The sequence below is a fragment of the Dermatophagoides pteronyssinus genome, unplaced genomic scaffold, assembly GCF_027571235.1.
Source record: "Dermatophagoides pteronyssinus isolate colony J.1.1.1.1 unplaced genomic scaffold, Derpt_VIB-CSIC_2022.12 sq0029, whole genome shotgun sequence".
Taxonomy (NCBI): Eukaryota; Metazoa; Arthropoda; class Arachnida; order Sarcoptiformes; family Pyroglyphidae; genus Dermatophagoides; species Dermatophagoides pteronyssinus.
Window position 1 is genome coordinate 81,355 of NW_027461553.1, and position 20,672 is coordinate 102,026.

Genomic DNA, 20,672 nt, shown 5'->3' on the forward strand with positions numbered 1-20,672 from the left:
GAATATTTGAATGATGATGTTCGATTCGAATCTATTCATTCCTGTTAGTTCAACAGCTCTATATATTTTGTGCTCGAATTTTTTCTACGTTTTTTTTTTTTATTCACTTCCACATCTGCAACAAACCTAAATGGATTCTTGTTCCAAGAATTTTTCTTTTTCGTTTTCTGAGGGGTCGGGGAGGCAGAGTGGTGTTTTTGTTTTGCACATTTGTTTTTTTTGGTTCCGAATTTCCACTGAAGAAAAAAAAACAAAAACAAATTTAATTCACACAATTTTCATGTCTGTAACGAAAAAATTTTTTGTTTCTGAATTCATTCATTCATTCAATAATAGATGATAATAATACCAAAAAAAAAAAATCAATGTTGAATAATCATATTACAGCATCATCATTTGTAAACATGACAATGATAGAATCATCATCAGATGTTGAAACAACAACAACAACATCGATTGTACATTCAATCATCAATCATAATACATCAAATCAACAACAACAACAAACAGAAGAATTATATATGAGTTCAAAAATTGTTGTCATTATTTATAGTATATTATTTATAATATCAAGTATTGGTAATACAACCGTATTTATATCATTGATAAAAAATCGTCATCGAAAATTACGTATAAATTTAATGATTTTAAATTTAACAATTGCCGATCTAATTGTAACATATATAATGATACCATTGGAAATTTGTTGGCGTATAACAAATGAATGGCTTGCCGGTGATATTGTTTGTAGAATTATGCAAGCATTTCGTGCATTTGGTCCATATTTATCCAGTATGGTATTAGTTTGTATATCATTAGATCGTTATTTTGCTGTTATACATCCAATGAAAGTTAATGATGCACATCGTCGTAGTAAAATTATGTTAACATTTGCTTGGTTGATTAGTATTGTTTGTAGTGTACCACAGGTAATTTTTTTTTTTCGTTTGTTTAATCAAATTATAATATTGATTTTCATTTCATTTCAAATCAATCAATCAAATAATATATTATATAGACAATTGTATTTCATACTGAATCACATCCACAATATCCAGATTTTGTACAATGTGTTTCATATAATTCATTAACCGAACGACAAGAAATACTTTATAGTACATTCGGTATTGCTGCATTATATCTAATACCATTGATTATAATTATATTCTGTTATGTAAGAATTATATGGGAAATATATAAAAGATCAATACAATTATCAAAAGGTAATTAAGATTTGTTCTTCTTCTTCACACTATTAAATACTTCATTTTTTTCAATCATTATTTATAGATAATCGAAATAATAATGTCGAAAAATGTAATCAACGTACAGCGATGCATATCAATAATGATAATCAAGATTGTCATCAACAAACTAATTCAGTTGGTTCGGGTGTTAGTGATGAACAAAATAATAATAATAATGATCAAAATGATAATAATAATAATCGTAGTAAAAGTCGATTCCATTTACGACGTTCCGATCTATCACAGGTAGAAAAAGCACGTATTCGTACATTACGTATGACAATTATTATTGTTATGGCATTTGTTTGGTGTTGGACACCATATGCATCGATTGTATTATTATTTCATTTCTATAAACCACAAGTAGAAAATATGCACAAAGATTTAAAAGATGCTTTATTTATGTTTGCTGTTTCAAATTCCTGTGTTAATCCACTTGTTTATGGTTCATATACAATGAATTTTCGTCAACATTTTTGCCATTTTTTAAGACGATTATCGTTTTGGAAACGTCAAACGGTTAATATACCACAATCAAATCGTTCAATATATCTTGATGATCAGACTAGCTATTCAGGCTTAAACACATCAACAACATTATATCAGAATAATAATAATAATATGGACCATCATCATCATCAATCATCAAATTCTAGCTGTCAATCGAATAAATATAGCCATACAGATGATTGATGATTAATTGATTGAATTGACAAGCCAAATTTTCAATGAATTTAAGATTTTATTCTTTTTCTCATCAAAAAAAAAAAAAAAATTGTCGAATCCCTTCACTTCTAAACAATCGATTATTAATAATCGATATTTTTGTTTCCATCTATCTATCATTTGTTAATTATGTTTTTGTATAATCGTACGTTACAATTATTGAAAAATAAATTAATATTTAATCATTTTGATTATCAAAGACAACAATTTTATTCGATAATGTCAACGAAAAAAGCATTGGTAATTTTGACTGAAGGTGCAGAAGAAATGGAATTGGTCATTACGGCCGATGTACTTCGCCGTGCACAGGTTTGTTTTTCAATGAATTTTCGCATTTACTTAAATCAATTGTTATCAGATTGATACAACCATCGCTGGACTGAATACAATAAATCCGGTAAAATGTAGCCGTAATGTGATGATTGTTCCGGATAAAAATCTATCCACTATAAATGTTAATGAATTCGATGCATTCGTTTTGCCTGGTGGTATGCAAGCGGCAAATACATTCGCAAAGGTAAAATTTTCAATATAGAAAGAAGTATTATCAATCAATAACAATGATTAAAAAACAGGATGAAATGATTGGAAAAATATTGAAACAATTTGAACAGGATAAAAAAGTGATTGCAATCATTTGTGCATCACCAATTGCATTGAAACATCATGATGTTGGTTTGAATCGACGTATTACATCACATCCATCCGTTGCCGAACAATTAACAGATAAATTCAAATATAGTGAAGATCGTGTTGTCAATGATAATGGTCTTATTACAAGTCGTGGACCTGGATCAGCATTTGAATTTGCATTGGAAATTGTCAGACAATTATTGGGTGAAACAAAAGCTAAAGAAATTCAACCACCAATGATGTTAAAAATGCCTTAAAGTTTAATTTGATTATATTTTTATTTTATTCAACAAGAAAAATTTAAAACTGTCAAACTATATTCACAAATTCTAAAATACAAAAAAAAAATTAGTTATAATTGAAATAATAATTGTTTTTTTTTCATTTATCTTATCATCATCATCATCATCATCGTAGATTATTTTGTAGAAGCGAATGTAATAAAGTTGTATAGATGAATTTTTTTACTTTTGTTTATTCATAAATACTTTTCTGAAAAATTCTGCAATTCTGATGTTAATGTACGAACTTCATTTTTCAAAACAGTAATCATCTGTTCCTGTTGATTCAATAGTTGTACTTCTTGTTCTAATTTTTGTATATCTTTTTGCATCTGTTCAACAAATTGATCGACCATTCGATTCAAACGTGCAAATGTTGATGATAATTCTCTGTAATGAAATAAAGAAATTTAAAGAATTTGTTATAATCGGAAATATAAAACTTACTGTTGTACTTGATGTGAACAATTAGCACTAGTCAAATCGATAATAAGACGTAATTTTTTTGTTGCATGTGCTACATATTGTTTTTTGAATGCATTCTCTTTGGCTTTTGTGGTCCATGAGAATCGTTCATAAACATATAGCAATACATAAATGGCACTGGTTATGGCAATTACATGCCAACCAATAACACGAATTAAACTACCACCAACGGCCAATACAATTATTGTAGAACGTGAACTAGCTAATTTATCTAATAGATCAAGATGATCGGTAGTCGTACGAATTAATGATTGATTATGGCTTAAACTATTGCTTGGTTGTTGTGATATTGATAAATTACTTTTATCAATTTCATTTTTCGATGAATTTCCAGCACCACCACCACCACCACCGGTCAATAGACGAACTAATTGAAAAAAGCCATAACTAAAACGAAATTCAAGATCTTCTTGAAAATCTGAACATAATGATTCACAATTGATTCGATAAATAAGTTTAAAATCTTGTTGTGATGAAACTTGATTCAATAAAAGTTGATCAAAATTCATTTCGGATATGAATCGTTTAACACCATCAATCATTTGTCGTTGAGTTGCTTCAACATTACAGGATAATGCCGATGATAATCGTGATTTAAGATTTGAACCAAGACCTTGTTCAACATGAACATGAAGTTCTTTTTTATATAAATTCAATGAAATTTCATCTGTATTAAATGGTCGATCAAAATCATTGACTAATGTAGACAAACGTCGTATTTCATCATTCAATGCGGTAGAAACTTTTTGTTCTACTTGTTTAACCAGATTACAAATCTGTAATTTAACTTCATTAGTGAATATATGAAATTGTTGTTTGATTTGTTGCATACGATCTTTCATTATTTTGATCTGATTACGTTTTTCATTTCTTACATCAATTGTTTTGGCCGATATTGCCATTAAAAATCGGCTGAAATCATCAGTCATTTTGATTATTTCCATTGTATGTTGACCAAATTTTGTTTGAACAGCCGATTTCGATAGACATTGTTCGAATTTTTTCTCAAAATCCAAAAATTCACGAAATCTTGATTCAAAACCATGAGCATAGTTTGAGGTATTGATTTGTTTTCCTTCTTCAAGCTCTAGACGAGCACGTAAAACTTCGATAGCCGAAACAAAGAATACATGATTCTGGGCAGTTTGTTCATCCAATACGCCCATATCATTAACTAGAAAATCTTTATCACGTTTTAGATGTTGTTTACGTACTAGATCCAAACTATCTAATTCATGTGCTGAAGCATCCCAACGATTATTCAATATGAATATATTCGGTTTTGACAGTTTTTCTTTTACTTTGATAAAGAAATTTTTTTCAGTTTGCATCAATGTTGATTCAGCATTCGAAACTAGTACAAACACATCGGCATCCAAACAATAAAGATCGATCCATTTATCAAGATTGGCTGTCACATCTGTACCGGGTGAATCAACCAATACAACATCATCATGTAGAATTGAACATTTTGATTTTGGCCAATAAACTTTGACCAATGTTGAATCGCCTAAACTTTCGGTATTTAATGCATTAGCTAAATGTTTTACCGATTCAATATTGTGTCGTTGATTTTCCAAAACAATAAATGGTTCAGTTTCATCAGTTCCTTCTACCTGTAGAAAACAATTAGTAGTATGGCCAATACCAGCTGGTAATATTTTATTCTGTAATATGGCATTGATAACCGTACTTTTACCATTACTAGTACGACCAAAAAAGGCAACTTTCATATTATTACGTGCAAGAACATCACGAATACCGGCAATTTTTTCAACCGAATTATCAATAAAATTTAAATTATTTTGATCAAGCATTGATTCATCATATGAACGATAAAATTGATCAACATTTTTAACAAATCTTTCAGCTTTATTAAATAAATCATTTATATCTTTTTTAGCTGAAACAAAAATCCGTAATGGATTATCATCACCTGTTGAATTGAAATCTAAAGTCATAATGTTATTATTATTGTTGTTGTTTGTTGCTGTTTGTGAAAAAGACGATAGGCCATTCGAGACAAGAGTCAGTGAACGATTTATAATTGAAGCCATGCAATTTTCAAACAAAAATCAATAATCATATGTTTAATAATTTGATCATTTGTTTAATTTTTCTGTTTGTTGTTTCGATGATTAATTTGTTAAGTCGAAAAAAAAAATTCGATTTAGCAAAACAAAAAATAAAGAATTTTTTCTTTTTTGGCAAAAACAAAACAAAAAACAGGCTACATGAATACCATGCAACCAGAAAACACAAAAATGTTTTTGATCAAATGCATTCGATTAGGTATACCAAACACACACACAGACAGAGAGAGAGAGAAAAAAATGGTTCCATGGCCAATGTGAAATTGAGAATAACATTGCCCGTACATAATCTACGTACGTTTAGTAAAATTCGGAATTTTCTTTTTATTTAGAAAAATTAAAAACTCAAAATTGAAAATTTTTTCATTTGTTTTTTGTTGACATTTTGGCATTTTATCTACATCATCTATATTTGATAGTTCATCGATATTCCACCAAAACAAGATTAATCATAATCAAATTAAATGTCAAAGAAATAAAAAAATCAAACGTAATTCATATTTTTGTTTTTCCAAGAATTACCATGATTCGAAAATATCGATTGTTAAAATCGATTATTATGTATGTATGTTTATAAAAAAAATAAATAAATAAATTGAATGAAGAAATTTCGAGAAGCGTTTTTAATGCAAATTCGGTATTTAGGTTGTTGTTGTTGTTGTTGAAATCAACTTAATGATAGGCCAATAGCTGGCTCATCAAATTCAATATTCAATCATATAATCTTGATTTTTGCCTTTGATATAATTAAATATTTTTTTTTTGTTGTTATAACATTCGACATTTTTCTTCATCATCGAATTTGTTTGAAAAAAATTCGTTATCATTTTTGAATTTATTTCACATTTCTTCCACGTCAATTCTTCTACGTTTTAGATTGATCTCGTTTTATTTTATTTAAAAAATACTATTAGTGTCTACCAAAATGGCCCGTAAGTTTTTATAATTTGTTTTTTTTTCGAATTAAAAAAGAAAATATCATTCGTTTCGTTTATTAAAAGGTGGAAATCAACGTGAATTAGCAAGACAAAAAAATCAGAAAAAACTTCAAGAACAACAAAAGAAAAAAGCAGCCGATTCAAAAGATGGTAATCGTGGTTTAACGCTTGATGAACGTCGTCATCGTGATGCTGAAATGATGCGATTAAAACAAAAGAAAAAAGAAGAAGAATTAGCCCAAAAACAGCAACAACAACAAAAATAATAATCGAATATAACACTAATTTATAACAAAGTCATGAAATGTTTTGATTATTAACATAACAAAACAATGAAAATGAATATGATAATGAAAAATTCATCCACTATTTCAGTTTTTCTCCGATAAAATCTTATCCAAAATGAAAATGATCGACAAAGAATTTTCATTGCAAAAAAAAAAAAAATAATGTATTAAATAAATGATTGAAAATTCATCTGAATGATTCATATTTTTTTTTGTTATTATTTCATTTATTTATTTATTTATTATTCACATCCCTTTACCATATATTAATCATTTTGTTGTCGATTCTTTGTCGAACAATGACAACGACAATTATTCATTGTATTCGATTTACGAATATCACGTTGTGCTTGAAAATATCCAGTATGATAACCAGTCATATACCATGACATAAGCATCGATGCTAATGTATCTTCTTCATTCATCATAATAGATTGATTATTTGATGAAGATAATTGTGAATTTAAACCAAAAAATGGTGGCGGTGGTGGTATTATTCGACTTGTTCCAGTCATAAATTCATTTGGTTGATTATGATATTCAGTATAATCACCAGTTTCATTTTCTGGTTGTTCCTGTTGAATATTACCATAACCATCTTTAATGGCCATTTGTATTTGCATTTCACGAAAATTATTTCCAGCTGATGATCTTAGTTCGGATAATTGTCGCCATTCTTCATTCTCATAACCAATATAACGAACTAAACATTGACCATTCGAATGATTCAATTCAATAATTTGTGCTTCATATTCAATATTATCTTCGGTGTATATCAAACGACAATAATCTCCTTGTTTCCAGTTGATTGTTTGGTATTGTTGCTGTTGTTGTTGTTGTTGCTTCGATGTACTATTATCCTGAATAACTGTTTTGTTAGGTTGAGAAAATTTCTTATTTTTTGATTTCTTAGCATTATTAGTGTTCGATGAAGACGAAGTTGTTATTGTTACTGTTGCTGGTGTTTGCGGTGGTGGTGGTGGTGTTGTTGTTTGTTGTTTTATTTTCGAATCATTATTATTGGCATTGGTTTTATTTTTATGATTCGAATGTTTTTTACGTAATGCTTCGGCAATTTCACGTTGTGATTGTTCATACATTTGTATTAAAATCGAATCATCCCAAACATCCTGATCGTTCAATATGATTTCATCATCAACACCATAATCATTTTCTTCATCATCTTCATATTCATCAGATTCTTCTTCACGTTCTCGATAAAAATTTTCTTTAGAATCTGGTGCTGTTGAATTCATTTCTATTTGTTTTGATGATTGTTTATTATTGTTTCGTTTCAACCATACAATTCCATTCAATTCTTCATAGCTCATTACAATTGTGTTCGTTGATCAACAATAGAATTAAATATTGGCGTTCAAATAATTAGGGAAAAAAACTGAGTAAAAAAATTTTTTAATTTTCAAATATAATAAAATTGAAAAATTCTAAAAAAAGTTTTTGCTGCAGCATGTTGTCAAAATAGCATGTCGAATTTGATCACGTGATTTGAAAAAGCGCCAAACTTTGAATAGAGTTGCCCAATATGGGTTGATATAGTAACGGAAAATTGACTCATTTTTTTACACATATATTCCACTTTTCCGTTCGATGTGTGTTATGAAATAGAAAACTTTCTTTCTTTTTTTTCCAAAAAAATGGCAACCCTTCCAATGTAAGTTTCATTAATGTTGACATTCTTTTTCAAATTTTTTTAATCGTTTTCTATTCGAATTAAGCGTACGAAAAAAGAAAATAACTGCGATTAAATCACCGGTAAAACCATCACGTGTGATTACTAATGCTGGAAATAGGATCGATGAAATTTCGACAAAATCATTGAAATGTGAACGAAAATTGCGAAAACCATCACGATCGATTGATTGTGTTGATATTGAATATGCAACATTGCCACCACTTCCGGACATTCCAATTCTTGATGAATCATTTGAAGCATCTATTGATAATGAAAAATTTCCGAAAGATTGGCTAGATGCGATTGAAAAACGAATGCAAAAATTTGAAATCAACGAAAAAATAGAAAAACGTAATCAACAACGATTTCGTGATGCAATCAATAAGATTGAAAAGGAAAATATTTTGCTTAAAGATGAAAATGAAAATCTTAAAGCCGATATTGAATGTCGAAGAATTCGATTGAACGAATATGAGAAAAAATTTCATTCATCCATTGAAGAATGTTCAACGTATGAAATGAATATGAAAAAAGTTTTGATGGAAAATTCTCGTCTTCTTTATCAATTGAATCAGAAAAAAATCGAATGCCAAAATCTTCAGGATAAACTTAAAAGTATTCGAGAAAATATTGCCATCGTATTACGTGCCGAGCATGAAAAGATGAAAAATCTTTTGATTGATTCATTGGCTAATAAAAATTTACAAGAACAAAAACATCATCAACAACAAGAAGCTAAATTTCAAGTTCTTCAAAATCTATTCAATACTGATGCATCATCTTCGGAAACTATGCATATGGTTAATTCGTCAACAAGACGACAACGTTCCAACAGTGAATCATCAGTAAGCCCCGAAAAAACAAACAAACGTGATTTAATAAGATCGAATGCTGCAACACCGGTTGTCAATCCAAAATATGATCATGAAACAGCTAAAACAAACGGTAAATGGATTAATCATCAACCAACATTAATGCTGCCTATGGGTACCATAATGAAACCAGTTATTAAAAATAAAAAATCCGTTACACAATTAAAAACATCGGATTTTTATGGAAATCGTCGTTCAGTTGCATCGAAATATGCACTTATACATCATGAAGCTACCAATTCTGGTTCAATTGAAACAAAAATATTCAAAGGTAATGTTATACCATCAACTGCCGGTGGTGCACAGATTGTTTTCAATGATGTTGAATTATTAAAACAAATACCACCTTTATAAAAAGCATTATTTGATGAACAAAGTTCTCAGAATAATCATCGAATAATTTCAAAAAAACTTTTTTTTTTTCGTTATATTTCATTTTCAAAATTAATCATAATTTCCATATAAATTGTATAGTATAAAATGTTATCGTTATTCTGTTTGTTACATGCATTTATAATTAAAAAAATATAATAATTTTCTTAACGATCCGATGATGATGATGATTTATCATAATCATGAATACAATATGTATCAATGAATATAATTGCCAATAATGGAATAAGTAAAATGAATGCAGCCACTTGAAAAACTAAACCCGGATAAACATCAATTGTTGATGTAAATATAATTGAATAAAATAATGAAGCAATACCAGGTGTAACAGCTTCAACAATAGCTAATAAGGCAAATAATTTTCCACGTTCATCATTTTCAATAATTTTTGATAATCTTGATCGTATACCAATCACTGATAATGGTGCTAATGTACCGGCAATGAATGATAAATAAAGGCCAATTTCATGTTGCCATGAACCACGTAAAATACATTGACCCATTAACGATAGAACGCCCAATAATGCTAACCGTAGATCACCGTATTGAAGTATATGTACAAAAATTGGCAATACTAAACCCATCAAAATCAATGTACCAATGGCAGTCATTGATGTAATATTTGAATAGAATTTCGGTGGCCAGCTAAATAATTTTTCAACATATGACCATAAAACAAATGTTGTATTCAGATAAACAAGCAATAAAAATGCTGTCGAAAAGAAAAGTATCCAAATCTGTTCACGTCCCCAATGAGATCGTTGACGAATCAATGTACGCCATAGTCTGCTAACATGATCTAAATGAAAAATATTTAGAAATTCATTCCAAATTAGTCGTGATCGTTGTGAAATTCCATTAAATGATATGAGAGATGAGTTCATTGCATAGGATTCATTCATAGATTCGTTTGGTGTTAGGATTTCTTCACGATCACTATTGATACATGTTACCGGTACACCTGGTTCAACATCTGGCTGATCAATTTCAAAAGGCAGCGGATGTGATGAACGAATTGGTTGTGGTAAATCCAACAATGATTGTTGTTCATCGATAACTAGAATGGCCCAAATAATTGCAGCAATATGTGCACAAAGACTAACAACAAATACCGGTATATAATTATAAAGCTGAAATTTTGTATTCTGGTCACCATCGCCAAGTATTTGACCACCAATAAACGAACCAATTGGTTGTGCTATCCAGAAACAAATTTCAACAATTGCAAATCGTGTTGAACGTGTATATTTATCACTGGTAGCTGAACAATAAGCATATATAGCCATCAATGTAGCAACAATTCCACCGGTAAATGCTGAAGGTATAAATGATAATAAAACATAATAACCACCTGTAGAATCATAATGAAAAAAATCAATCATTCATGTATAATGATTATATCAAAATTTCGAAACATACTTAGATCAAATAATGAAGCATTAATAATTAAAATAATTGATTCAAGTGCTGCAGCTATTGCACCAACAATCATAATATATTTACGTCCATTAACATAATTATCACTCCAAGGACCAAGAAATAATGCCCATATAATACATGGAAGTGTTGATAATAATGTTCGATACAGTGTAATATAGGTAGCATCTTTGATTATATTCGATTTAATTGTTTCACCACCATGATCAAAATCAGCCGAATTTATTGATATACAAAATATTGATGATTGATCATAATCAACACGACATAATTTATCCTGTACTAATTGTGATACAGCCATTGCCGATAATGAAAAACCGATCATATAAAGTAAAATAAATGGTTCGACACGTAATTGTCGTATATTGACATAATGATGCCATGATAATTTTTTGGTTTCTTCATCCATAATAATGATCTAAAATAATGTGGTAAATGAATTAAATAATAATTATTTCAAGAAGAAAAAAACATTTGAGTTTTAAAAAAAAAAAACAATTGTCATAATCAAACATAACAATTTATTTTCTATCCACCAGAAAACTAATCATTTCATTGTCCTGATCATATCATAAATAAACAAATGAAATTGTCAACAAAATTGACAGTAAAATAAATAATCTAATAAAATTGACTGATTAATTGATAGAAATTGTCTCCTGGTCAACAATTTTTGAATCAAAGATTCTGAAATTGAATAAAATGATTTGATGATTTAATGATTATTGAGAAAAAAAATTTACCGAATCAAGTCCATTGAAACAACAAAAAAAAAATTGTCAACAAAATCGATGATTTAGATACAGATGATGGGGGTGTATTTTATTGATTTGAGTATTTTTTTTTTTTGATCAGTCTTTGGAAAATTAATTCGTTTAGATTCGAATCGTTTAGACTTTCATCATAATTGTTGCGACGCAATAATTTTTTTTTGTCAATAATAAATTGACAACAAGAATGATATTTTGATCGATTGATTTTGATTAAAAGAAGAAAAAAAATATGAAAAAAAATTCAATTTCGAACCAAATGATCCTAGCGGAGTAGAAATAGATGAATCTTTTGACTCACACGATTTTTATTTTATTTGTATAAAATGTGAAGCATGCATGCTGGAATTTGTTAATTTTTTTTTCCCATTTTCGACCGGTTACATTCGTTTTATTCGATTTTTGTGATTATATTCCTACTCAAAGAAAATAATGGCTTCTGGTGATTCCGATATTCCCGGAAAGGTTTGTATTTTTCCTTCTTGGTATAAGTTTTTTCTTATTTAAATCTTATCAATTGATTAGATGGATAATTTAAATATTGAAAATGATGGTAATGCTTCTCAAAATGGCGATGAAAATGGTATGATTATTATTTTCTACTTTGAATTCCCAATTTTATGGATTTGAATTTTTTTTTTAAATAGTAACACCCGCTGAATTTTCATTAATGCGAAAAGCATTACGTTCGAAATTAATTCATACAACTAATCAGGTTGATGTTTTTCAAAATGATCCGAATAATCCATTATATTCGGTCAAATCATTTGAAGCTTTAAATATTCCGGAAGAATTAATTCGTGGTATTTATGATATGGGATTCAGTAAACCGTCACGAATTCAAGAAACAGCTTTACCATTACTGCTTGACAAACAGTGAGTGTTTCTCATTTTTTTTACAAATAAAATGAATTTATGAATTCTTTTTCTAGTCGTACCAATTTAATTGCACAATCTCAATCTGGTACGGGTAAAACTGCAGCTTTTATACTTGCAAGTTTATATCGTGTCGATGTTTCACAACAAGAACCACAAATTATAATATTGTCACCAACTTATGAACTTGCTTTGCAAACTGGAGAAGTAGCCAAACAGATGGCTAAATATAAACCCGAAATAACTATAAGATATGTTATCCGTGGTGAAACATTACCACGAAACACAAAAATAGCTGAACACATTTTGATTGGAACACCTGGCAAAATGATCGATTGGGCATTGAAATATAATTTTTTCAATATCAAAAAAATATCTGTATTCGTATTGGACGAAGCCGATGTTATGATCGATACACAAGGGTTACGTGCACAATCAATTCGTTTGAAACAATATCTGCCAAAATCATGCCAAATGATGTTATTTTCTGCTACCTATAGTGATGAAATTATGGATTTTGCTCGACAAATCATTCCTGATCCGGTTGTAATATTAAAATTACGACTTGAAGAACAAAGTTTGGATAACATTAACCAATATTATATTGTTGTCCGAAATGAAGAGGAAAAATATGAAGCATTGACTAATCTATTCGGTACAGTTGCCATTGGACAGGCATTTATTTTCTGTGAGACTAAAATATCTGCATCGAGACTGGTGCAACAACTTCGAAAGGTATGAAGTTTTTTTTTGATATTTTTTTGTTGTTTAAATGCCATTTGTTTCATTAAATCTATAGGATGGCCATTCTGTTGGTTTAATATCCGGTGATCTTACCGTTGAACAACGAAACGAAGCTTTACGACGATTCCGTGATGGACAAGAACGTGTAATTGTAGCTACAAATGTGATGGCACGTGGTATTGATGTTGAACAAGTTACAATTGTTATCAATTATGATTTGCCAACAAATCCGGAAACAAGAAATATTGATTTTGATACATATTTACATCGTATTGGTCGTACTGGACGTTTTGGTAAAGAAGGATTGGCCATAAATTTTGTTGATGGTGATCGTACAATGCAAATGATTAGACAATTGGAAGAACATTTTAAACGACCAATAAAAAAATTGGATGCTACCGATGTGGATGAGATTGAAAAAATTGGCAATGATATGTGAAACAAAAAAAACAACAACAAAATCGAATCGAATTGATTTTGTTAAGAATTTTTGTTTTCTCAAAGATAATTTGTAATCACAACTTTGATTGATTATAATTTCACTCACACTCATTAATACAAATAATGTTAATCATCATCACAATTTTTTTCTACTCTTTTTTTTTAATTGTCTTCATAATTTAATAATAACAAAATAATGATCATTTATATGAATTAAAAAAGTAAATTTTGTTTTCTTCATTTTGGAATCTAAATTCATTCGATTATTTTCCAAAAAGATTTTGTGAAATCTTTGTTTCATGTTGAGAAATTTTTTTCCCATTCGAACACTTTTTTGGAGTGGGAAAAAATCGAAGAAAAAATCATTGATCATCATTCATTCACTAATTGATTAATCGTACCCGAAGTGATGATAATGAACATCAAAGCAACAACAACAACAAATGAAAAATTGAATGATACAAATTTGCAGTGTTTCGAAGTGTATTGAAGTGCCGATTTCCATTCATTTCAATTCATTATTCATACATCATGATGGTGTTTGATTACAAATGATTTTTTTTTCTTTCGCCACCATAGGAACTATAATATACATCGGTTATCAGCAAAATGACTTTTCGATTGAATAAAAATGAACGTTCGATTCGTACGAGAAAACAAAAAATAAAGTTGATCGGGTGAACAAAAAAAACTTTACAATTTCAATCTTGATTTTGATTAGTTCAAAAATTGAACATTCAAGTTTATTCTATGGATGTTTTCATTATAAATCGATCCACATGATGTTTTTTTTTGTCTATGACGTAAAACAAAATAATAATTGTTTTTTTGTTGTTTTATCATGTTCGTGTGTTGGTATAACGGGGTTTGACTACAATTATCATCATCATTGTAGTTGTCCATGATATGAATGAATTGCTTTGATTTTGATTAAAATTTGAATAACATCATAATGTTGATGGTAAATCGAAAATATTGAACCATATCAAATTCCCATTTGATTATGCTGAAATGATTAAAAATCCAAATCGAATAAAATAAATATATGGATGTTCTCGTTGAACGTCATAATTTTGTGATCGACACAATTTTTCTTTTTCGCTGTTTGTATATAAATATTCAAAATCATTGAATTGAATTCGGTTGATTTTCAATTTTTATTTGAACGAATTTCTTTTTAAATGTGACAACAAACAGATTTTCATATTAATCATCAGGGTTTCAATTTTTTCCAATCAAACAATTCTTCAACAAGAAATTCCACTAGATGCATCTTTATTGGCTTAATTTAAAATTTGTAAACGACGATACAGATCAACAACAACAACAACATCCAAAAAAAATTCATACGGATGTATCTAAAATTTTTGATCGCAACATTGATCATTCTATTGTACAATGTACAACCAATCAGTAATGATGAACGTTTATTAACGGCCATACAATTTCTACAACAAAATAATGATGGATCAACGTCATTGGATCCATGTCGAATTGATCATAATAAAGGTAGGTCATAATAATTTTTACAATTCGAGCAATTTTTTAACATAATTTTTTTTCGATACCGAAATTAGATTGGCTTTTGAGCTATTATAATAATTATCAACATACAAAAAATAATTTCTATCAACATTTACATCGATTACCATCATCATCATCATCATCATCATCATGTTCACAATCAACACAACAATTCACCTTTTTGATGCATATACCCAATTTATTTCAACAATATTTTTATCATACACATGATTGTATAAAAATTTGGTCATCAGCCAATTTAGAATTAATACAGGCCATAACTAAAGTGATCATTTTAGTGATATTAAAAATATTCATCAAGTATTATGTACGATCCTATATACAATTTTATATAAAAAATATAACCATAAACGATATAATCGATTTATTATCAAAAGCAACAACAATTGCTATTGCAAAAATAGCAATCAAACGAGCACTATATCCTGCATTAAGAACGGCAATGAAAACAATGTTGATTGCCGGTCTAAAAACATTGATAAAATCATGGATGAAAAAAATCAAAAATCAAAATAAATTAAATATTGATTCAGTATTGGATAAAATCATTCGATTTTCATTAACTATACAAATCAAAACGATAATCAAAACGATTGCTTTACATATACTATGGTTAGTGTTTGAAAAAAATAAAAATGATCAAATTAATAATTTACCCGGGCTAATGTTTCGTGTAGCTGTAATCATAACTGTAAAAATGGCCGCTAAACGTACATGTAAAATGGCAAAGAAAAAAAAAGATAAAATGAATTTGGAAAAATTGGAAAATAATTCAAATCCATCATCACCACCTGTTGATCAGATTTTATTATTTGCCATACAAAAATTGGTAACAAAATTAATCAAAATACCTTTGATCAAAATTATGTTTGATTGAATATTCAAAAAAAGAAAGAAAGAAAGAAAAGATTTTAATGTATCATATTATCATCATTGCTGTAAATAAATGACCATGAATTCATACAAACATAATCTACACATTGATTATTATGCAAAATGCGCTAAATCTATTTTTGTTTAAAATATGTAAATATAATATATATAAAAATCAAAATTATTAAATAAAATCGATTGCAATTTCTAGTCCATAAACGAAAGTATTTTTGAGAATATTATCTTTTTTTTTTTGTTGAATGAGATCGTTGATAATTTGTTAATTTGTTTTGTGGTTATGCAAAAAATTTTCATCAAATTGATTCAAGCTGCTATTTATCGGAAATGGGAATTTTACTTGAATAATGATAATTTGTTCCAGATTTTATTCTTGTTGTTGTTGTTTTATTTGTTAATTTTTTTATCTAATTAAAAAAACAATGGTTTAGATTAGGATCATATTTTAAAAATGAAAAAAAACACTTACCTCCGGTTCACAGGATTCAAGCACTTTCTGTGCATTCAATTCCGCTTGTTTAAGTTTTTCAACAAACAAATCATTATCATCATCATCATGATTATGATGATCATTTTCATTTTGTTTCATAATTTCAAAATCATTATGAACAATATTATTACGATTTTCATCGACCAACAATAGATCATCATCATCATCATCATCATCAACAACAACAACAGCACCGGCTAAATCATGTTTATGTTGATTATTCACAACATCTACTCCATTACGATAATTCGATGATGATTCAATCCTATGATTTTGTTGCTGTTGTTGTTGTTGATGATGATGATAGATACATTCACAGCAATCACTAGCATTTGCCTTCGATACGGATGATAACATTTTCATCGTTTTCTTTTCGCTAGTTTCGTTCGTCGGTCTTCCAAGAACTTTTTGTTTAAGTTCATTATTTTTCTGACGTAATGTTTCTAAGCTTCGATTAGTTGTATCATCCCAAACTGGATTCGGTGTTGTAAAATCATTTTTCAAAAGTTGTGTTAACGATAATATCGATTCATTTGTTGAACCTTTACGTGCACTTATTGTTGATGGTGATAATGGTGCGTTCATAAAATCACGATGTTGATTTTGTGTATTGAATGAATTTTTCAATGAATTATATTCACGTTCCATTTGAATGTATAATCGTTCGAAATGTTTTTTTTCACTTTCTAGCTTAGCAATTTGATCACGAAATTGTTCACATTCACGTGTTAAACGACGTAACATTTCTTTTTCGGTTGTTTGTGATGTTTTATTTGATTGATCCATTTGTTTATGAATATTGGATTCTGATTCTAATTGTGATATTTTATTTTGAAGTAAAACATTTTGCTGATATAATCGTTCATAGGCAGTTTTCATTTGTGTCAATGATTGTCTATTCAAAAACAAAAATAGAATAAATAATTTTGAAGAAAAATAATCAAAATTCTATACATACCCAGTTGAATCTAAATCCTGTTGCCAGAATTTTTTCTCTTCACCATAGGAATTTAGTTTACGTTTAAGATCTTCCAATTCAAGATCTCTTTTTTTAAGCTGATTGTTCAATGTTGCACAATTAAATTGACAACTATTCAATTTACTTTTAATATCAAGACGAGATTTTTCTACTTCAGCTAATGTTTCACGTAATTCATTACAATCTTTAATCAATGTAAATCGAAGATTATCACCTTCTTCAATCGAACGTTTTAATTGTTCATTAACATTTTTAAGTCTAACAAAAAAATGAAAATGAAAATTACAATCAAAAAAATGAATTTTAAACTTACTTTTCAATTTCAATTTGACTAGATGATAATGATTCATTTAATTCATTAATTTGTCTTGATTTTTCTTTCTTTTCAACCGTTTCCAAATGTAATAATCGTTTAATATTTTCCGTTTCACTTAACAATGATAATCTATCCATTTCCAAAAGGTTATATTTTTCATGTACATTTAAGATTTCGGAATTTTTTGCTTTCAAATCATTCTCAACACTAATAACATAATTTTGTACTTTAACCAATTCATTATATGTTGTTTCATATTTATCGTTGATTGATTTTAATTTATTTTCATTATCGGAAAATTTTTTATTCAAATCATTAATACGATTATTATAACTGATTTCTAATGATTGTTTTTCAGTGGCTGATTTCTCCATTTGATTTTCAAATTGTCTTTGAAGTTTATGTTTTTCATCCAATGTACGTTTCAATTCTTGACGAATATTATCACATTCATTTCTTGATTCTTGTAAACTATGTTCTAAAGTTGATAATTCATTTTTAAATTTTTCTTCCAATTGTGTTTTCTCTTCAATCGATCGTCGAAATCTTTGTTCATGATTTATCTGTTGATTAGTCATCATTGTTTTTAATTTTTCCATTTCTTCACCCATACGATGTTGTGTTTCGGTTAATCTTGCCTGTAAATTATCATTTTCTTGTTGACTTACTTTCAATGTTTCACGTAATGCTTGTATTCTATCGTTTGATTCTTTTTTCAATTCAATTTCTAAATTTAATTGTTTTTTACATTCTTCTAAATCATTTTCCAATCTTAAACAATTTGCATCTTTATTCGATATACTTTCACTTAATTGTGTAAGTTCACGATGTAGAACAGAAATTTCTTTGAGCGATTGGCTAAATTGGTTTTCATTTACAGAAGGAAAAAGGAGGAAAAAAAAGGAAAAAATATTTCAAATGAATGAAAAAAAACTTTTACATTCGAAAAAACAACGAAACTTACCTTAAATCATCTCTTAGTTTTTTAATCTCTTGAAAATCTTTATCCTGATTCAATTCATATTCACGAAGTTTATCCTCTAATTGTTGTCTTCGATTATTATATTCTGATTGTAATAATTTTAATTTTGATTCAAGATTTAAATTTAATTTTCTAAGCTCATCATTATCTTTATCTTTTTCATTCAAAGCCATTTCCAATGAATCTTTCATCATTTTTGCATCATAACGTGATTGTTGTAAATCTTTTTCAAATATATCAATTTTCGATTTCATTAATGTTTGTTCATTTTCTAATTTTGTTTCAAGTGTTTGAATTTTTTGCGTTGCATTCGATAATTGTGATTTGAAATTATTTTCACAAACAAGATGTTTTTGTCGTAAACCAATAATTTCACGTTCATGTTTCTGTACAAGTATCTGTGTTTCTTCGGCAAACTGTTCCAATAATAAACGTTTTGTTTTAATAAAACATTCTAATTGAGCTTCAAATTCATCGATTCTTTCTTTTGTTCGCCTTGATGTGGCAAACATTGTATCACTATTGATAATATTATTATTATTATTATTTATCAGATTATGATCATCGAATAATAGATTCGAATGTTGATGCTGTTGTTGTTGATGATGATGAGGATGATGAACGGTTGGTGGTGTTGATGAGTTATTTTCATCACGATTAAAATCAATTATTGGGCTTGTATTATTTTTGAACATTGATGGTGGTTTAATCATCATCACCGGTGAATCACAATTCGATTGTTGTTTTGGTTGAGAATGATTATTAAAACTGTTGGTTAATAATAATGAATTTGGATTTGTCGTCATTGTCGTTGTTGTTTGATCCAACATCGAACTTAAATCAAGTAGATCGGCAGTTGTGTCGCCCATTTTTATTTTTTTATTTTTTGAATTTCGATATTTAAGCTTTATAATTGGTCACCTTTTCAAAAATGATAAAGGCAGCTGAAATTTATTCTGTCTTTTTTTTTGTTTCATATATATAGAATATATTTGGGTGATAAATTAAAATACAACAAATAGGGCGAAATTAGGTTGTTTGTTTGGTGACATTTTTCATTGCGACCAAAAAAAAAAAAAAAACTAAAGATAGAATATATTTATGAATTAAACAACATTCAACATCAAACAATAGAAACGTATTGTAGAGAAAGAGATAGGTGACGAAGAATATGTCGTGTGTTCCAGAATAAACCGTAGTCAATACACAAAAAATCACCAAGGTGATCCAAACCAACAATAATGATATATATTTTCAAATTGTCAAAACAAAACTACCTTAATAACCGACGACGATTCTAATATTCGATTAATTTTTAATTTTCAATTCCGGAAAAAAACAAATATATTCAACAACAACAAAAAAAACGCACGTTACAGAATAATAAAATGGGCCTAGCAGGCAATATATTTACGCACATAAGCTAGCGTAAGAACGCGCGCGCAATTTTTTCTTTTTTCGCTTGCTGTAAATATATATGTTATTTTGACAGCGATAGTCAATCATTTAATGTGCAACTATTTCTACATTCAGAAATGAAAATTTAAAATTT

The 20,672-nt window shown here is 28.4% G+C and overlaps 10 protein-coding genes across 12 annotated transcripts; 6 read left to right on the plus strand and 4 right to left on the minus strand.

Annotated features, from left to right (window-relative positions):
* Positions 1-14: 14 nt before the first annotated feature.
* Positions 15-1,940, plus strand: LOC113795212 (adipokinetic hormone/corazonin-related peptide receptor variant I-like). Its single transcript, XM_027345404.2, has 3 exons — positions 15-929; positions 1,019-1,223; positions 1,291-1,940. Exons 1-3 carry the CDS (start codon positions 366-368, stop codon positions 1,938-1,940), a joined length of 1,419 nt encoding a protein of 472 aa, XP_027201205.2. The 5' UTR covers positions 15-365.
* Positions 1,941-2,074: 134 nt separating this feature from the next.
* On the plus strand, positions 2,075-2,994 carry LOC142645925 (protein dj-1beta-like). Its single transcript, XM_075823474.1, has 3 exons — positions 2,075-2,282; positions 2,332-2,490; positions 2,549-2,994. The coding sequence occupies exons 1-3, from the start codon at positions 2,103-2,105 to the stop codon at positions 2,861-2,863; spliced, it is 654 nt and encodes a 217-aa protein (XP_075679589.1). The 5' UTR covers positions 2,075-2,102; the 3' UTR covers positions 2,864-2,994.
* On the minus strand, positions 2,093-5,678 carry Marf (Mitochondrial assembly regulatory factor). The gene is made up of 2 exons (XM_027345410.2): positions 3,335-5,678; positions 2,093-3,277 (listed from the first exon to the last, which is right to left on the minus strand). The coding sequence occupies exons 1-2, from the start codon at positions 5,428-5,430 to the stop codon at positions 3,085-3,087; spliced, it is 2,289 nt and encodes a 762-aa protein (XP_027201211.2). The 5' UTR covers positions 5,431-5,678; the 3' UTR covers positions 2,093-3,084.
* A 261-nt stretch (positions 5,679-5,939) lies between these two features.
* Positions 5,940-6,896, plus strand: LOC142645926 (modifier of protein aggregation 4). Of its 2 annotated transcripts, none has more exons than XM_075823475.1 (3): positions 5,940-6,027; positions 6,343-6,398; positions 6,468-6,896. In XM_075823475.1, the coding sequence occupies exons 2-3, from the start codon at positions 6,392-6,394 to the stop codon at positions 6,668-6,670; spliced, it is 210 nt and encodes a 69-aa protein (XP_075679590.1). In that variant the 5' UTR covers positions 5,940-6,027; positions 6,343-6,391; the 3' UTR covers positions 6,671-6,896. The 2 variants fall into 2 exon arrangements, with proteins under 2 accessions (XP_075679590.1, XP_075679591.1); XM_075823476.1 differs by having other exon boundaries at positions 6,013-6,031.
* Smn (survival motor neuron) lies at positions 6,287-8,156 on the minus strand. The gene has a single exon (XM_027345419.2). The coding sequence runs from the start codon at positions 8,020-8,022 to the stop codon at positions 6,958-6,960; it is 1,065 nt and encodes a 354-aa protein (XP_027201220.2). The 5' UTR covers positions 8,023-8,156; the 3' UTR covers positions 6,287-6,957.
* Positions 8,145-10,350, plus strand: LOC113795228 (uncharacterized). Its single transcript, XM_027345418.2, has 2 exons — positions 8,145-8,363; positions 8,428-10,350. Exons 1-2 carry the CDS (start codon positions 8,347-8,349, stop codon positions 9,608-9,610), a joined length of 1,200 nt encoding a protein of 399 aa, XP_027201219.2. The 5' UTR covers positions 8,145-8,346; the 3' UTR covers positions 9,611-10,350.
* Positions 9,796-11,495, minus strand: LOC113795224 (putative peptidoglycan muropeptide transporter SLC46). Its single transcript, XM_075823471.1, has 2 exons — positions 11,069-11,495; positions 9,796-11,000 (listed from the first exon to the last, which is right to left on the minus strand). The coding sequence occupies exons 1-2, from the start codon at positions 11,493-11,495 to the stop codon at positions 9,796-9,798; spliced, it is 1,632 nt and encodes a 543-aa protein (XP_075679586.1).
* Positions 11,496-12,146: 651 nt separating this feature from the next.
* Positions 12,147-20,516, minus strand: LOC113795231 (uncharacterized). Its single transcript, XM_027345423.2, has 5 exons — positions 19,103-20,516; positions 18,136-18,996; positions 17,802-18,080; positions 16,823-17,738; positions 12,147-16,760 (listed from the first exon to the last, which is right to left on the minus strand). The coding sequence occupies exons 1-5, from the start codon at positions 19,987-19,989 to the stop codon at positions 16,668-16,670; spliced, it is 3,036 nt and encodes a 1,011-aa protein (XP_027201224.2). The 5' UTR covers positions 19,990-20,516; the 3' UTR covers positions 12,147-16,667.
* Positions 12,187-14,157, plus strand: Dbp80 (putative ATP-dependent RNA helicase Dbp80). The gene is made up of 5 exons (XM_027345417.2): positions 12,187-12,321; positions 12,382-12,439; positions 12,504-12,732; positions 12,789-13,467; positions 13,532-14,157. The coding sequence occupies exons 1-5, from the start codon at positions 12,289-12,291 to the stop codon at positions 13,913-13,915; spliced, it is 1,383 nt and encodes a 460-aa protein (XP_027201218.2). The 5' UTR covers positions 12,187-12,288; the 3' UTR covers positions 13,916-14,157.
* On the plus strand, positions 15,270-16,478 carry LOC142645924 (uncharacterized). 2 transcript variants are annotated; one of them, XM_075823473.1, is made up of 3 exons: positions 15,270-15,426; positions 15,495-16,074; positions 16,140-16,222. In XM_075823473.1, exons 1-3 carry the CDS (start codon positions 15,270-15,272, stop codon positions 16,168-16,170), a joined length of 768 nt encoding a protein of 255 aa, XP_075679588.1. In that variant the 3' UTR covers positions 16,171-16,222. The 2 variants fall into 2 exon arrangements, with proteins under 2 accessions (XP_075679588.1, XP_075679587.1); XM_075823472.1 differs by having other exon boundaries at positions 15,495-16,478.
* Positions 20,517-20,672: the final 156 nt, after the last annotated feature.

Bases quoted from the DNA above. Each gene is read 5' to 3' on its own strand.
- LOC113795212 (XM_027345404.2), top strand. From the start codon at position 366: ATGTTGAATAATCATATTACAGCATCATCATTTGTAAACATGACAATG. The intron at 930-1,018 runs GTAATTTTTTTT...TATATTATATAG, and splicing joins TTGTTTGTAGTGTACCACAG to ACAATTGTATTTCATACTGA. The intron at 1,224-1,290 runs GTAATTAAGATT...CATTATTTATAG, and splicing joins ATCAATACAATTATCAAAAG to ATAATCGAAATAATAATGTC.
- LOC142645925 (XM_075823474.1), top strand. From the start codon at position 2,103: ATGTTTTTGTATAATCGTACGTTACAATTATTGAAAAATAAATTAATA. The intron at 2,283-2,331 runs GTTTGTTTTTCA...AATTGTTATCAG, and splicing joins ATGTACTTCGCCGTGCACAG to ATTGATACAACCATCGCTGG. The intron at 2,491-2,548 runs GTAAAATTTTCA...ATTAAAAAACAG, and splicing joins CGGCAAATACATTCGCAAAG to GATGAAATGATTGGAAAAAT.
- Marf (XM_027345410.2), bottom strand. From the start codon at position 5,430: ATGGCTTCAATTATAAATCGTTCACTGACTCTTGTCTCGAATGGCCTA. The intron at 3,278-3,334 runs GTAAGTTTTATA...ATTTCATTACAG, and splicing joins TGTTCACATCAAGTACAACA to AGAATTATCATCAACATTTG.
- Smn (XM_027345419.2), bottom strand. From the start codon at position 8,022: ATGAGCTATGAAGAATTGAATGGAATTGTATGGTTGAAACGAAACAAT.
- LOC113795224 (XM_075823471.1), bottom strand. From the start codon at position 11,495: ATGGATGAAGAAACCAAAAAATTATCATGGCATCATTATGTCAATATA. The intron at 11,001-11,068 runs GTATGTTTCGAA...ATGATTCTACAG, and splicing joins TGCTTCATTATTTGATCTAA to GTGGTTATTATGTTTTATTA.
- Dbp80 (XM_027345417.2), top strand. From the start codon at position 12,289: ATGGCTTCTGGTGATTCCGATATTCCCGGAAAG. The intron at 12,322-12,381 runs GTTTGTATTTTT...TCAATTGATTAG, and splicing joins ATTCCGATATTCCCGGAAAG to ATGGATAATTTAAATATTGA. The intron at 13,468-13,531 runs GTATGAAGTTTT...TTAAATCTATAG, and splicing joins TGGTGCAACAACTTCGAAAG to GATGGCCATTCTGTTGGTTT.
- LOC142645924 (XM_075823472.1), top strand. From the start codon at position 15,270: ATGTATCTAAAATTTTTGATCGCAACATTGATCATTCTATTGTACAAT. The intron at 15,427-15,494 runs GTAGGTCATAAT...TACCGAAATTAG, and splicing joins TCGAATTGATCATAATAAAG to ATTGGCTTTTGAGCTATTAT.
- LOC113795231 (XM_027345423.2), bottom strand. From the start codon at position 19,989: ATGGGCGACACAACTGCCGATCTACTTGATTTAAGTTCGATGTTGGAT. The intron at 17,739-17,801 runs GTATGTATAGAA...GTTTTTGAATAG, and splicing joins CAGGATTTAGATTCAACTGG to ACAATCATTGACACAAATGA. The intron at 16,761-16,822 runs GTAAGTGTTTTT...TTTTTTAATTAG, and splicing joins TTGAATCCTGTGAACCGGAG to ATAAAAAAATTAACAAATAA.